Source organism: Jaculus jaculus, chromosome 2 (assembly GCF_020740685.1).
Source record: "Jaculus jaculus isolate mJacJac1 chromosome 2, mJacJac1.mat.Y.cur, whole genome shotgun sequence".
Classification (NCBI taxonomy): domain Eukaryota; kingdom Metazoa; phylum Chordata; class Mammalia; order Rodentia; family Dipodidae; genus Jaculus; species Jaculus jaculus.
This window is the reverse complement of record NC_059103.1, coordinates 10,290,415-10,306,418: the sequence shown is the minus strand read 5'-3', so window position 1 is coordinate 10,306,418 and position 16,004 is coordinate 10,290,415. Positions and strand designations below refer to the sequence as shown.

The following is a 16,004-nucleotide window of genomic DNA, read 5'->3' as shown; positions in this document are numbered from 1 at the left end:
AGGAAAGGGAAAATGAGGATGTTTTTCATTGGAGACCACGGAGGGGCGAGGAGTGGGTCTCTATGAGATTACATTCACCTCACGCCCATGTGCAATTCTTCAATAAACCGCTTTTCCTTTCCCACCCCCAGCTAAGAGGCTTTCGGGAAGGTTATCTAACTGAGGTGGTTGACTTGGAACTGGCTGTCTTTTCCATTCTCGCCCCCCCCCCCCCACGTGTCCACTGCTCACACACAGCAGCCGGAAATGACACATTGGAGTGAGTCACCAGTGCGGCTCTGAGTCAGGCTGTAATTGGAGAAAGTTCTGCTCGTTAGGTCACGTAGCCCCTTTTGCCTTGCTGCTCCTGAACATATTGGAGCAAAGAAAAAAAAAACCTCTAAAAACCACTTTGTCCTCTCTCAAGTTCCTGTCCTCACTACCCCATCTTTTTTTGGTCTCCAACTTGGACTGCCAAGGATCACCTTGGCAGAGTCCCTAATTCCATTAAGAAAGAAGAGCCACAAGGCTCAGACGCCACCAGGTGGCGGTATGTTGGCCCATCACCCTCCGGCTGCCCAGAGCGGGCAGGCCAGTGGCTTGTGGAACTCCTGAGATGCAGACAGACCACACGGGGACACCGCGTGACACTTTACATAATGCCTTTCCCTCAACACTCCTTCATCTATCTCTCCAACAAGCACACGGGGCGAGGGGTGTGATAAATACCCAAGCATACCCCTGGCATCTTCACCTTCTCCACCAGGAGATTGGGGGGAGGGGAGTGCCAGGCACACATCTGACCCTTCTTCCACTCTTCCTGCAAAAATAAACACTTTAAAAAAAATAATAAAGTTTATGGGAAGCAACAACTTGCTTCTATGAGTAAACAAGTCACCTACACTCCAAGATGCGTACGCACACGGTTTCAGGGGAGGGCCAGGAGGAGATGAGGGAAAACCGACCCTGGGTAAGCAGTTGATCCATCATTGGGCCACCTCGTGAGCTTGGGGTGGACCTTGACATAGGAGATAGTTCCTTCCATTGGCCCGCTGCCAACTTCCCTAACAGTGGCAGGCGTTACAAGAGTGGTAATGGCAAGACTGGCATGCCAGTGGTTTCTATGAGGCAGGCCAATGCTCCCGGAAGCCCAGAGCTTCCATCTTGTCAAGGCTTCGTTGGAATGAGACTGGACAACTGAATGGGAGGATGGGAGCTCCATGGGGTTCTGCAGTCTGGGTTCGAGACCTTCATGCCAAGAGGTCCCCAGAGAGGGGGGGTTAGAGTCCTGAGGTGTTATGTAGGAGGCTGGTTGGAAAGGTTTACCATTGGTGAGTTGGGAAAGGTAAAGTTCTCTCTCCTGAAACAGCCATTAAAAAAAAAAAAAAAAAAGAAGATATTCCTTCGGAGTTTCTTCTCCTTCTATCCATGTCCAGTTTTGTCCCAGATGAAGGCTTCTTTCCCCCGGGTCAAGGCTCCATCACTTGGCCCATGAAAAGAGCTGTCCCTGAGGGTAGAAGGACCAGGAGTTGAGTGGACTGAGATGTGAGGCAAACTGTCTGGAGTCACAGCTGCTGAAGGGACAGAGTTAGGAGGGGAGTCCCAACACTGTGTGGTCTATGACAGAGTGCTGATAACAGAAGTGAACTGAGTTCTAGAATCTTTGCTCAGGGGACTTGAGAGGAATCTAAATCTGTGGACTGGAGCATAATAATTACAAGCATGGTGTTGGTGGTGGTGGTGGTGGGGATGCTGGACAGATGGCTTAGCAGTTAAGGTGCTTGCCTGCAAAGCTTAAGGACCCATGTTCGACTCTCGAGATCCTCTGTACGCCAGACGCACAAAGGTTAAGCAAGTGCAAGGTTGTACATGCCCACTAGGTGGCGCAAGCGTCTAGAGTTTGATTGCAATGGTTGAGGCCCTGGTGTGCCAATTCTCTGTGTGTATGTCTCTGTCTCTCTCTAAAATTAATAATAATAATAATAATAATAATAAAAACACGGTGGTGGGAGAGTGGAACATTGTGAGATTCTGGACTTACTTGTGGGGTTGTGCCAGACCACAAAGAGGAAGGGTCGGTCCATAATGATCTCCTCAGGGGCCATGCGCGCTGAGACGAGAATGGCTGGAAGAGAAGGGATGATTTCTTAGGATAGTGAGCAGAATGTTGACATTGGTTCTTGAATCGAATCGATCCCAGGAGATCTAGTGACACCAGTCTTTCATCTGGTGGCAGCACTGGGAGGTGATATTCAGGTGGCTGTTTTTCCCCTGGTTACTGGGGGTATTGAACACAGGGCCTTGAACATGCTAAGCAAGCACTGCATTCTTGAGTCACTTCACTGGGGGATTCCAGGCAGGAGCTCTACCCAGTGAGCCACGCCCCCAGCCCCTCACTGGGGGATTCTAGGCAGGAGCTCTACCACTGAGCCACGCCCCAGCCCCTCACTGGGGATTCTAGGCAGGAGCTCTACCACTGAGCCACACCCCCAGCCCCTCACTGGGGGATTCTAGGCAGGAGCTCTACCACTGAGCCACGCCCCAGCCCCTCACTGGGGGATTCTAGGCAGGAGCTCTACCACTGAGCCACGCCCCAGCCCCTCACTGGGGGATTCTAGGCAGGAGCTCTACCACTGAACCACGCCCCAGCCCCTCACTGGGGATTCTAGGCAGGAGCTCTACCACTGAGCCACACCCCAGCCCCTCACTGGGGGATTCTAGGCAGGAGCTCTACCACTGAGCCACACCCCCAGCCCCTCACTGGGGATTCTAGGCAGGAGCTCTACCACTGAGCCACGCCCCCAGCCCCTCACGGGGGCGGGGGGGTGGATTCTAGGCAGGAGCTCTACCAACAAGCCATACCCCCATATTTTCAAAACTGATTCTTGCTATTAGCCCAGACTGGCCTCAAACGTGCCATTCACCTGTCTCCTCTCCCAAGTGCTGGGATTACAGGCATGTGCCACTAGGCCTGGCTTCAGTTGGCTTATTTTTATTCTTTTGAAGATGGTCCACATAAGTTTAGGGACATCCTCTGAGATCAGTCTTCTCCAGGACTTGAGCAATATCTATCAGTGGTAGCTCACACATACACGTTCAGAGTGTATTGACGAGCATATTATGTAAGTTAGCTCCTCACTGTGGAAACTACTCAAGCTTGTCCTTTGAGGGCTTTTCAACATCCAGGGACTTTAGGAGCCACAGATGAGGGAACAGGGTCCCAGGGGAGGTGCAATGCTGAGAAACAGGCAGGGAAGGGTGACGGGGTGCGCTCTGAGAGGACAGGCCTCTACGCAGCAGGACAGAGGGGTCTGTTCTGAGCTACGTACGTTTCCTGCACAATGACCGAAGGGCCAGGTGGTACCAGGGCCGAGACGGTGGGCCCTCACCTGAGCCAGACTCACCTGTGGAGGAAGATGCCACCGTGCCGCTCTCGTTCACCTCAATCTTTACTTTTTGCAGTGCTTGTGACACGTAGAGCTGCTCTTCCACTGAAACAGAAGGACACGGGGACAGATCAGCCACCGCTCTCAGAGAACATCATTTGTCCTCCCTGGGCTCCTTGTCCCACAGAAGTAAAATGGCAGGAGGGAATATCTCTCACCGGAAAGACTTGTGAAGTCGGCCTGCTCTGGGCGGAACATGTCTGTCATGCCCAAGTTCTCCAGGGGTTTCCTGAGGTCAACTTCAGTCTCTAGAGAGAACCTGTAGACAATAGCAAGGGATAGCTCAAACTCAGCCCCTTCTTGCTAGCAAAACCGGCCTCTCCCAGTCTCCTCCCGGGTATCCCAAGAATAGACGAGCAGGGTAGAAACTGATATGAGGTCTGCTGTGTGTTTTGTGTGACATTTATTTATTTATGAGAGAGCGAGAGAGTGACAGAAAGAGAGAGAGCGAGGGAGGGAGAGAAAGGGAAAGAGAATGGGCACATCAGAGCCTCCAGCCATTGCAAATGAATTCCAGACCTATGTGCCACCTTGTATATCTGGCTTTAGGTGGATTGGGGTTTTAAGTAGCTCAGGCTATCCTTGAACTCACTATGTAGCTGAGGATGACCTTGTACTTTTGACCCTCCTGCCTGCACCTCCCAATGCTGGGGACAACAGGCATGTACCACCATGTCTGGTCCTTCCTTCCTTCCTTCCTTCCTTCCTTCCTTCCTTCCTTCCTTCCTTCCTTCCTTCCTTCCCTCTCTTTATGTTTCTCTTTTTTAGGGTCTGTTTGCAAAGTCTTTTCTCCTTGCTAGCGGCTTCTAATGTTAATGTGCATCCATTTTCAATCTCTCCACCCCCTCGAAACTGTGACTAATTACTTTCCTCAAATAAGGCATTAGTTTAAGCATACTTTTATTCAGTCTGACTGGAGGGAGGGTGCAAGGTTAAATTCTCCTGCAAGGATGTTTAAACAAAAATGTAGTCTGTCGATTATTGTGTTTCTGGGCGACCCCCTCTGCTTCCCACCAGGGCACCCCTCATTAACTTGGCTTAATGAGAGAGAAAAAGAGAGTCTGAGCACATTAGCTCACCAACTAAATTGTCCTCTGTTTCTCCAAGCCCGGCATTATAGCATCTGGAAGCTTAGGGTTAGCCCGGTGGGAGGCTCCCTGTAATTCCGGAATTACCCAGCCCTCAGTCTTCTCCACCCCTTTTGATTCTGCCAAAGGATTTGGGGGAAAATCTGTTTTGTTTTGTTCTTTTGAACTCCAGCCAGAAGCTGTAGCTCTGGCTGCCCCATCTCGGAAATGATTTCTTTCATTCCACTGTTTGGATGTTGAGGCGAGGAGTTGGGGAGGGACTGCGAGGCATTCAAAAACACATATAGGATGATTTAGGGTCCCCCTCACTCCCGTTATCTCCAGTTTATGAGGTGCACATTCATACAGGTGTGGGGGCATGTGTATGTGCAGACACATATGCACATGTGTGTGTCTGGAGGCCAGAGGTTGATATCAGATGTCTTCCTAATTCATTCTCCATTTTATTATTATTATTATTATTTTTCGAGGTAGGGGTCTCACTCTAGCCCAGGCTGACCTGGAATTCGCCACGTAGTCTCAGGGTGGCCTCAAACTCATGGCGATCCTCCTACCTCTGCCTCCCGAGTGCTGGGATTAAAGGCGTGCGCCACCACGCCTGGCTTTCCATTTTATTTTTGAGACAGCGTCTTGCACTGAACCCAGAGCTCACTGATTCAGCTACACTAGGCAGCCAGCAAGCCCTGGGGATCCCCTTGCACTGAGATTACAAGTGAGCACCTAGCTTTTCTGTGGGTTTTGAAGATAGGTCCTCACACTTATACAGCAAGCATCTTACTGACTGAGCCATTTCCCTGTCCCTGTTCTTTCTTTCTTTTTCTTTCTTTCTTTTTTTTTTAAGGTAAGGTCTCGCTCTAGCCCAGGCTGATCTGGAATTCAGTATGTAGTCTCAGGGTGGCCTTGAACACACGGTGATCCTCTCCTGCCTCTGCCTCCCGAGTGCTGGGATTAAAGGCATGCTTTTTTTTTTTTTTTTTTGACACGGGGTCTCATGTAGCCCTTGCTGGCCTTGAACTCACTGTCCTCAGCCAATCAAGTGCCAGAAACGCAGGCTTATACTACCACACCCTGCTTTTAGCTGGCTCTTACTGGATACCCTAGGGACCATGTGAGGGGATGTGCTCTGCAAAATCTGTCCCCTTCATGCCTGCAGAAACAGGCAGAAGAACGGTGGTGTAAGAAAGCAGAATCCCGCCCAGGCTGCAATGTTTCCCATCAGCCTCCCACACGTGTTTCTTTCCTGCAGGCATCAGGGATCTGCGAGAGTCCACCCGGGGCCGGCAATGTTAGGGATCGGGACACAGGCATGGTGCTGGGTGGGTGGTGTCAGGATTAGGGTATTATTAGCAAGTGGGACCGGCTCAGGGGTGGCTTACTTGGGCAGAACCAGGAGGCGGGGCAGCCGGGTCATGTTGCCTTTCCAGTGGTTGATGAGCTTCGCATCCAGGATGTTGGTGATGGCTGAGAGAGGCACCTCTTTTTCATAGGGAGCGGCAATGAACATGCTGAGGGTCTCCCCGTGGTAGGGTAGCTCCAGGATGTCATAGTAGTGGCCATCGGGGGTGGTGAACTCAGCTGCGAAGATACCAAGATGGAGCCTTAGAAATGGCCCCCAGCTGCACCTAACTTTTCACGGGGTTCTCTTGTCTTCTGCACTCTTTCTGGAACTCAAGCTCTCTATTCTAGCTTTTAGGGTTTTGTTTTCCCACTGTACCCCATTCAATTTTTTTTTTTTTTTTTTTTACATTTCTTTGAGACTTCGTCTCATGTAACCCAGGCTGCTCTTGAATTTGCTATATAGCCGGGATGGCCATGGACTACTGATGTTCCTGCCTCTGTCTTCTAAGTGCTGAAATTACAGGTGCCACCACTGTACCCGGTTCATGCAGCGCTCGGGATTAAACCCAGGGCGTTCTGCATGCTAGATAAGCATTTGACCAACTGAGCCACATTCCTAGCTTTTTTTTTTTTTTTTTTTAATTTGAGAGCGACAGACACAGAGAGAAAGACAGATAGAGGGAGAGAGAGAGAATGGGCGTGCCAGGGCTTCCAGCCGCTGCAAACGAACTCCAGACGCGTGCGCCCCCTTGTGCATCTGGCTAGCGTGGGACCTGGGGAACCGAGCCTTGAACCGGGGTCCTTAGGCTTCACAGGCAAGCGCTTAACCGCTAAGCCATCTCTCCAGCCCATCATCCCTAGCTTTTGATGTCTTTTGTCACCCCTGACCTTCAGTCTCCTCTCCCTGCCCTCAGCTACCAGTTCATTCCCATTCCCATCCCCTTAATCTTAATTTCCACACAGCCTCTCCCCGCCCACTCCTCCCCCAGCAAGATTGGTTGGTTATCATAGTAGAAACTTATAGCAAGGACAGACAGGGTCAAGTGGTTGGTCAGATGTGGATCCGGGGAAAAAGTCTGGATTATAACTTCATTTAACACGAGAGAAAATTAATTTCTTCCACTCTCATTCTTCCAGGATCCGCCCCCCCCCCCCCAATGTGGAAATTCTTTGCAATAACTGAGGCGGAATCTAGGGGAGACAGTTTCCCTACTCTGAGGACGGCATCTTGGGCGCTCCCTGGGTCTGTAGTTGTGAGATGGGGGGAACACAGGTCTTGGACTCACTGTAGTTGAATTTGTTGGTCTGAGTCATCATGAGGACAGAGACGGTGCTACCATCAGACTTGTGGAAGAGACGATGGTGGGTGCCTGCCGCTGGGAAGGGCGTCTTCCACTGACCATTGAAGTAAAGGGCATTTACCAGCAAGAGACGTGTCAGCTGGTTCACAGCCCCTTCGCCAAGTAGGTCACTGATCATACCTATGAGACAGCCAGGGGATTAAAGAAGTTAGCCTGTTTTTTGTAAGCATCTTATTTGAGTCCCTTCAATTCCTAGGCCCCAAGCGCATGTATGTTGAAGACATCCAAAGGTCAGGTTAAATGAATCCATTAGTTAAATACAATTTGCACCACACTTTTTGTTTGTTTATTTCTCTCTTGTTCTTCCTTTTTTTTTTTCCTTCAAGGTAGGGTCTCACTCTAGCCCAGGCTGAAACTCATTCACTATATAGTCTCAGGGTGGCCTCAAACTCACAGTGATTCTCCTACCTCTGCCTCCCAGGTCTGTGCCCGCCACTGTTGGCTCTTGTGCTTTCTTTGGCCCTCTCTTCATGCCTCTTGTCTGTCTTCCTTCCTTCCATTGCATTTAGACACATGGTCTTGCTTTGTAGCCCTGGAATTCACCATGGCGCTCTCAACGGTGTTACACGGATAGCAATCCTCTTGCCTCAGCCTCCCAAGTGCTGGGATTACATCACACTTTCTTGGCTCTGGGTTCCAGTCTGGAGTTAGAGTTGGCAACTTATTTTTACCCCTTCTGTTGTTGCCTTATAAACTGTAATCTTTCTATTTATTTATTTGTGTGTGTGTGTGTGTGTGTGTGTATGGGCACACAGGTGTCACATATACACCACTTTGCATCCAGCTTTATGTGAGTGAGAGAATTGGGGCCAGGCAGACTCACAGACAAGCCAGTGCCTTCAGCTGCTGAGCCATCTCCTTAACCCCTCTGAACTGTGATCTGGAAGGTTTGCGTGTCAGTTACTGCGCTGCAGTTCTTGTTAAGATGGAAGGAATGACTTTCTTGATGGTTTGTTTGTTTGCTTTGAGCCATGTTTCCTCTGTGGCCCAGGCCAGTTTTGAACTCCTCAGTCCAAGTGATCTTGCTGCCGTACTCTCCTGGGTAGCTGGGGCTTACAGGCATGCTGGACCGTACCTGACTTGAATTGGATTTCTCTTTCTTTTTCTGTTTATTGGAATTTAACTCAGGTCCTTATTGCATGTTAGACAAGTGAGCTACATCCACAGCCTGAGTTTATTATTTATTTATTTTTTTGTTTTTTCGAGGTAAGGTCTTGGTCTAGCCCAGGCTCACCTGGAATTCACTATGTAGTCTCAGGGTGGCCTTGAACTCTTGATGATCCTCCTTCCTTTGCCTGCTGAGTGTAAGGATTAAAGGCGTGCATCACCACCACCCAGCTTTATTTTTATTTTTGAGACATGATCTTGCTATATTGCCTAGGCTGGTTTTGAACTCATGATCCTCCCATCTCCACCATAAGAGTGCTGGAATTATAGCCATGCGCCACTATACCTGGCTCTGAATTACTTCATGAAAAAGCCTGATTAAGAAAAACATTGTGGGCCGGGTGTGGTGGCGCACACCTTTAATCCCAGCACTTGGGAGGCAGAGGTAGGAGGATTGCCATGAGCTCGAGGCCACCCTGAGACTACATAGTGAATTCCAGGTCAGCCTGGGCTAGAGTGAGACCCTACCTCAAAAAAAAAAAAAAAAAAAAATCAAAAAAGAAAAGAAAAGAAAAGAAAAACATTGTGGGGTTGGGTCATAGCTCCGTAGTAAAGAAAATAAAAAGGCAAAAGATACATATTAGCTATGATACCTCAGTTCTTTAAGCTCTCACTTCTGTCTGCAGAGTAGAGAATACCAAAAGGGAGAGTTCAGGTAGAGCAGGTTTGTTTCCAAATTCCTTGTCCCCCCCCACCACCCCTTTTTTTTTAAAGAGAGAGAGACAGAGAATTGTACCAGAGCCTTAGCAACTGCAGTAGAACTCCAGACGCTTGCGCCACCTAGTGGGCATGCGTGACCCTGCACTTGCCTCACCTTTGTGCACCTGGCTTACGTGGGACCTGGAGAGTCAAACATGGATCCTTAGGCTTTGCAGGCAAGTGCCTTAACCACTAAGCCATCTCTCTAGCCTCTGGTCACCTTAAACTTTTTTTTATTAGTTGGATGTGGTGGCACATGCCTTTAGTCCCAGCACTTGGAAGGCCAAGGTAGGAAGATTGCTGTGTTTGAGGCCAGCCTAAGACTACCTAGTGAATTCCAGATCAGCCTGACCTAGAGTGAGACCCTACCTCAAGCTCCCTGAAAAGGATACACATGTGTATGTGTATGATCACAGGTGTCTATATGCATGTGTGTGGGCCGATGCACATATGTTCCTATGTGTGTGGATGCCTGAGGTTGGCATTAAGTGTCTTCCTCAGTCACTCTGTGCTTCATTTTTGTGAGACAGTGTCTCTCACTGAGCCTGGAACTCTCCGATTGGGCTACACTAGCCAGCAAGCCCCGAGATTCCTCCCATTTCCACCACCCTGGCACTGCCATGCTGAGCTTTTATGCGGGTGCGGAGAACTCAGGTCCTCATGTTTTTGTGTGGGCAAGCATTTTGCCCGCCTCCCCCGGGGCCCCTGCCCACCTTTCGTGTGCCGCTCCACCCAGTCATTGATGATGAATCTGGCTCGGTCCGCCTCGGAGAAGTCCACCTGCTTGACCGTGCTCCGGAAGAGCCTGAAGAAGTGGGGCATGAAGCCCGGGGCCAGGCTCACGTCCCGCTGGACGAAGATGGCATCCGTGGTGCTGATCTCGTCCTTGTTCCACGGCCCCATAAGCGCCTTGTGCAGCCGGCGGAGGGCGAGGGCGGTGCCCTTCTCTGTGCAGAGATAAGAGGGGCGAGGGACATCAGGCTCCTGTTGAGTCAAGGGCTCCCAGCTGAGCCCCTTCCACCCAGGAGCACTCGAACCCCAGAGTGATGGGGTTCCTCCACCTTCCTTACATTCTTTCTTATGGATGCATGTGTGTGTGTGTTTGGTTTTGTAAATTTTTATTTTCACGTGTGTATGCGTGCGTGCATGGGTGAACCAGAGTCCTTTGTCCCTGCAAATGAACATGCTTGACTCACTCCTGGCTTGCTTCCAGCTTATGTGGGTAGATTGGGAATTGAACCGGGGCTGGCAGACTTTGCAAGCAAGCTCCTTTACCTGCGGAGCCACTTCCCAGCCCTTGTATGCGTGGATGTTTATGCGTGGCGGTGCATGTGTCTATGAGTATGCTCATGCGAATAGAGGCCAGAGGACAACCTTGGGTGTCATTCCTTAGGAAGGCTGTCCCTCTTTTTTTTTTTTTGAGGTAGGGTCTCACTCTAGCTTAGGCTGACCTGGAATTCACTATGTAGTCTCAGAGTGGCCTCGAACTCATGGCGATCCTCCTACCTCTGCCTCCCGAGTGCTGGGATTAAAGACGTGCGCCACCATGCCCAGCTCTGTCCCTCATATTTCTGACTCAAGGTCTCTCATTGGCCTGAAGTTCATCAATTAGATTAGACCAGCTGATCAGCAAGCTCTAAGGATCCACCTGACTATCTCCCCCGTGCTGGGAATACAATTGCATGCCGCCATGGCTGACATTTTTTTTTTTTTTTTTTTAGTTTTTCGAGGTAGGGTCTCACTCTAGCTCAGGCTGACCTGGAATTCACTATGTAGTCGCAGGGTGGCCTCGAACTCATGTGATCCTCCTACCTCTGCCTCCCAAGTGCTGGGATTAAAGGTGTGTGTCACCACACCCAACTCATGGCTGACATTTTTTTACATGGACTTTAGGGATTAAACTCAGGTCCTTGTGCTTGCAAGGCAAGGCTTTATTGACTGAGCTATCTCCTTTATGTTTGTTTGGTTGGTCTTGTTTTGAGATAAAGTCTCATCTTGTAGCCCGGGTTGGCTTGGAAACTTCAGCTGTCCTTTCATCTCAGCCTCTCTGGTGTTGGGAGTCCGGGCATGTACCACCACACCTGGCTCTCAAACCTGGAATCGTCTCTACATCTTCCTTCTCCTTTCTTTACAAGTCTCAGGTCCTAACCTTTCCTGTGGACTACTATAGCCTTCTCTGTTCTTAAATTATAAACTCTAGTTCTCTTTTTCTTTGCTTTTTTTCTGGTTTTTCGAGGTAGGGTCTTGCTCTAGCCCAGGCTGACCTGAATTCACTACGTAGTCTCAGGGTGGCCTCGAATTCATGGCAATCTTCCTACTTCTACCTCCCGAGTGCTAGGATTAAAGGCATGTGCCACCACGCCTGGCTTTAGTTTTCTTTTTGAGACAGAATCTCACATTATAGCCCAGGCTGGTTTGCCTCAGCCTCTACATGCTGGGATTATAGACATGAACCACCATGCTTGGGTAATTTGCTCTTACAATAATCACCCTGACAAACACTTCCCACTCATAATTCCATTAAGTTACACAGACATTATGACTGGACTTGGTTAAACTGGAGGCAAGCCTTTCCCTAAGTGTGGTAGACATTTGTAATCATCCCTGTTTTATAGATGAGGACACTGCAGTTTAGAAGAGTGAAGGTCACAATTGTTGTTTGAGGCAGGGACTTATATAGCCCATGCTGGCCTCAGCTCTACTATGTGGCTGAGAATGACCTTGAACTTCTGATCTTCCTGTCTCCACTTCCCATGTGCTGGGATTTCAGGGTTATGTGGTGCTCAAATACAGGGTTTTGTGGATGCCAGCCAGCATTCTATCAGCTGAGCTACATCCTCAGCCCTGAGGTTAGTCACATTATTCATAAGTGGTACATCCGGGCTAGAGAGATGGCTTGGCAGTTGTCTGCCAAGCCTAAGGACCCACGCTTGACTGTCTGGATCCCGCATAAGCCAGACGCACAAAGGTGAGGCAAGTGCAGTGTCGCACATGCCCAGTAGGTGGCGCAAGCGTCTGGAGTTCGATTGCAGTGGCTGGGGTTCTGGTACACCTCTCTCTCTAAAAATAAAATAATTTTTTAAAAAAGAAAAAGTAAGTGGTACCTCCACTGACTGGTATACTCTGGGCAATCTAAGCCAAGTGACCCAGGGTGTGGCGGGCAGATGACGGGCAGCCCCTGCATGGCAGATGCTATGATTGGACTTAGCTAAACTGGAGGCAAACCTTTCCCCCCAGCTTCCGATTCTTTGGCCTTTGATGTATGAGGACCTCCTGATTCCCCCGCTCCCGCTCCGCCCCGTCTCTCACCATCGATTTTGAATCCCATGGCCTCTTGGATCTGCTTCCGTGTCTCTCCTGCCGTGGTCAGCTGCAGCATGGCTAGTACCGAGGACACCCCGTAGGGGGAGAAGATGACATTGCGGTCCTTGGAGGCCTGCGCCACCTGCTGGAACACTCTCACGCCAAAGTCTGTGGCCAGCTGGGCTGTCTGGAACTCTCCCCGGAGCAAGGTGGACCCTTCGCTGAAAACGAGGGCCAGGACCAGGCAGGCGAGGGCTGGAGACATCCGCATCCTAGGACAAGTGGAAGAGGGTCGGATGAGGGGATGGTTCCAGAAGTCTGTCCAGTGAGGGATATGACATCCTTGTCACGGGCCAGGCTCCCTTTGTTTGTGGATGGCAGGTGACAGATGAGCCAGTCAAGCCCAGGTTCATGAAGAGACCATGATGCAATTGGATGTTGAGCCTGTCCTATTCTGCCTCCAACTGGTTTTATTTGTTATTATTATTGTTGTTATTATTATTATTTTGGCTTTTTAAGGTAGGGTCTCACTCTAGCTCAGGCTGACCTGGAATTCGCTGTGTCATCTCAGGGTGGCCTCGAACTCACAGCGATCCTCCTACCTCTGCCTCCCAAGTCCTGGGATTAAAGGCGTGTGCCACCACATCTGTCCCTTGTTTTATTTTATTTATTAGAGAAAGAGGGGCAGAGAGAGGAGAGGAGAGAAGGAGAGAGAGAGACAGAGACAGAGACGGAGAGGGAGAGAGAGCATGCTAGGGCTTCCAGCCACTACAAACTGAACTTCAGATGCATGTGCCACCTTGTGCATCTGGCTTTATGTGGCTACTGGGGAATCAAACCTAGGTGCTCTGGCTCTGTGGTAAAGCATCTTAACTGCTAAGCCATTCCTCCAGACCTCCAACTGGTTTTCATTCTTTTCCTTTCCTTCTCTTCCTCCTCCTTCTTTCTTGACACAGTCTCTTGTAGCCCATGCTAGCTACCTCCTGCCTCAACCTCCCAACTGGTAGGATTTTAGACATGGGTCATTACTCCCAGATTCTCATTCTTTTTTTTTTTTTTTTTTTTTTAAGAGGTTGGATCCCACTATAGCCCAGGCTGACCTGGGATTCACTATGTAGTCTCAGGGTGGCCTCGTACTCACGGTGATCCTCCTGTCTCTGCCTCCCGAGTGAGTGCTGGGATTAAAGGCGTGCACCACCATGCCCCGGCTAGGGAGGAAAGCCTTAAACTCTATTTCGCCTATAATTCCGACTTAGAAAGTACCCCTGTGTATCTAGCTCTCTTCCCCTCCAGGCTGCAGAAAGGCTACATGACAATGGCATCTTTGATTCACAAGATGTTTTTCCATCCTTTTTTTTTTAATCACCGTTCCTTAAGTATGGTTTCGTCTAAGTTAACAGCATGACAGTTCCCTTTCCCCAAGTTGGAGAAGGAGGACAAGGACGGAGAGCATCCACGCCCTTGTTTCTGGAAGAAGGAGCTGCCCTGGGGTCCCTGCTGAGATACGGTGGGCTCAAGGCTTCAGGGTTCAGGCCAAGAGTGAAAGAAAGCAGAGGGAAAATGGGAGGAGGGGATGCTAGAAAGGCAAGTTCCCATCCTTAAAGAGTTTGCCATCCTCCTACCTGAAGTTCTCAAAGGAGCCTTGTGGCCTGCTCGTTGGTCTTGCCCGGTGACGGCTGCTCGCTGGGCGCTGTGTGGCTCTCCTCTGCAGACCTCCTGGCCTGGAAGCCAGCTGTGCCGCTCTGGGGACAGCCGCTTCCTTTTATACCAGATGAAAGCAGGAAACAGATGAACTCATGTCCCCGCCCCACCCACTTTCTAGCTCTGGAAATCTGTCTGGGCTGCACTGTCCCCCCCCCACCCCCCGCCCCCCGCCCTCTATCTCCCTCTGGCGGAATCACTGGGGCGTGTGTGTGTGTGTGTGTGTGTGTGTGCGCGTGTGTGTGTGCGTGTGTGTGTGTGCGCGCGCGTGCTGCTCTGTGCGTGTGTACGTGTACAAGAGGGCACAGGACAACTGATCAAACCTTGATTGCTTCACCCCCTGGACCTGGCTTGATTTGTTTGGTCAGTTTGACGTCTGGCAGCGACGCGTGGTGTGCGGGGTGTTCGGGACTCCCTGCCCCGGTGCTTATCTTGCAAAAAGCCAGAAGACTCCTTTTGCCTACGGGCCACAGAGAAGCTAACGATCCTTAACCACTTTCTTCTGCCCATGCTGCCTACCCTGGGTGTACCCTGGGCCAGTCTCCAAGAAAAAAAAAACAAACAAACAAAGCCTAGCCCTCCTTCCTCTGGGTGTCAGCCCAATGGCCAGAAGGTATGCAATATGCCCTGCAATTGTGTCTGAGTTCTGATGGTCTTGGACTGGAGCCCGACAGAGAACTCACTCCAGGTCCCGGCCTCCTCCCCGCCATGTACTTCACCCCGCTTTTGGATTATGATGATGATGATGATGCGTGGCTGACTCCCTCACGTGTCCAGACTGTGTCCGTGCCCCCCACCCACCACCACACACAGGGCTCTTCCTTGTGTCAACAGCCCTGTCTGTCTGGGGTTTGAGGTGTGCTGGGTGGGGTGCTGGTGGCTGGAAGGAACCGGAGGGTTACCAAGAAAAGCCTTGGTCAAGGTATGAGGAAGGCAGTGAGGAAGTTTCATTTCTTGGAGCTGCCTAAGTGATTGACAGGGAAAGCTTATGCCTGTTTTTAAATTTTATTTTTATTTATTTATTTGACAAAGAGAAAGAAGCAGAGAGAGAGAGACAGAGAGAGAGAGAGAGAGAGAATTGGCACGCCAGGGCCTCCAAGCCACTGCAAATGAACTCTATATGCATGCGCCACCTTGTGCATCTGGCTTATGTGGAATTGAACCTGGGTCCTTTGGCTTTTCAGGCAAGTGCCTTAACCACTAAGCCATCCCTTATGACTTTTTTTTTTTTTTTTTTTAAAGATAATGTCACTCTAAGTAGCCTGGTTCTATGTAGGCTGGCTAGCCTGGAACAAGCTGTGTAGACCACAAACACCACGTAGGCCAAGTGGTACCTGAACTCTGCCTCCCAAGTGGTGGGCTTACAACCATGAGCCCCACACGTGGATTCCTGGAGGCTCAACTCAGGCCCACCAGAATTGTTAGGGCCAGGGACAGAAGAGAGAAGGGGTGACTGATGAATCCTTCTTTTTTCTTTCTTTTAGTATTATTTCTTTGAGAAGAGACAGAGAGAAAGAGGCAGACAGAGAGAGTGAGTATGGGCACGCCAGGGCTTCCTGCCACTTCAAACAAACTCGAGACATATGCACTACTTAGCGCATCTGGCTTTACATGGGTACTGGGGAATTGAAATCGGGCCGTCAGGCTTTGCAAGCAAGCTCCTTTAACCATTGACCCATCTCCCAAGCTCCTGTTTTTTTTTTTTTTTTTTTTTTTTTGAGGTAGGGTCTCACTCTAGCTCAGGCTGACCTGGAATTCACTATGGAGTCTCAGGATGGCCTCAAACTCACAGCAATCCTCCTACTTCTGCCTCTGGAGTGCTGGGATTAAAGGCGTGCACCACCACGCCCAGCTTTATTTTTCTTCTTGAGACAGACTCATGTAGCCCAGGCTGGCCTTGAACTTGAACTGTAAACATCGGA

General features: G+C 50.1%; 1 protein-coding gene across 1 annotated transcript; it reads right to left on the bottom strand.

Annotated features, from left to right (window-relative positions):
* Positions 1 to 1,381: 1,381 nt before the first annotated feature.
* On the bottom strand, positions 1,382 to 14,061 carry Serpine1 (serpin family E member 1). The gene is made up of 9 exons (XM_004666293.2): positions 14,004 to 14,061; positions 12,388 to 12,653; positions 9,792 to 10,025; positions 7,138 to 7,332; positions 5,890 to 6,088; positions 3,584 to 3,684; positions 3,384 to 3,470; positions 2,021 to 2,104; positions 1,382 to 1,486 (listed from the first exon to the last, which is right to left on the bottom strand). The coding sequence occupies exons 2-9, from the start codon at positions 12,650 to 12,652 to the stop codon at positions 1,449 to 1,451; spliced, it is 1,203 nt and encodes a 400-aa protein (XP_004666350.2). The 5' UTR covers position 12,653; positions 14,004 to 14,061; the 3' UTR covers positions 1,382 to 1,448.
* Positions 14,062 to 16,004: the final 1,943 nt, after the last annotated feature.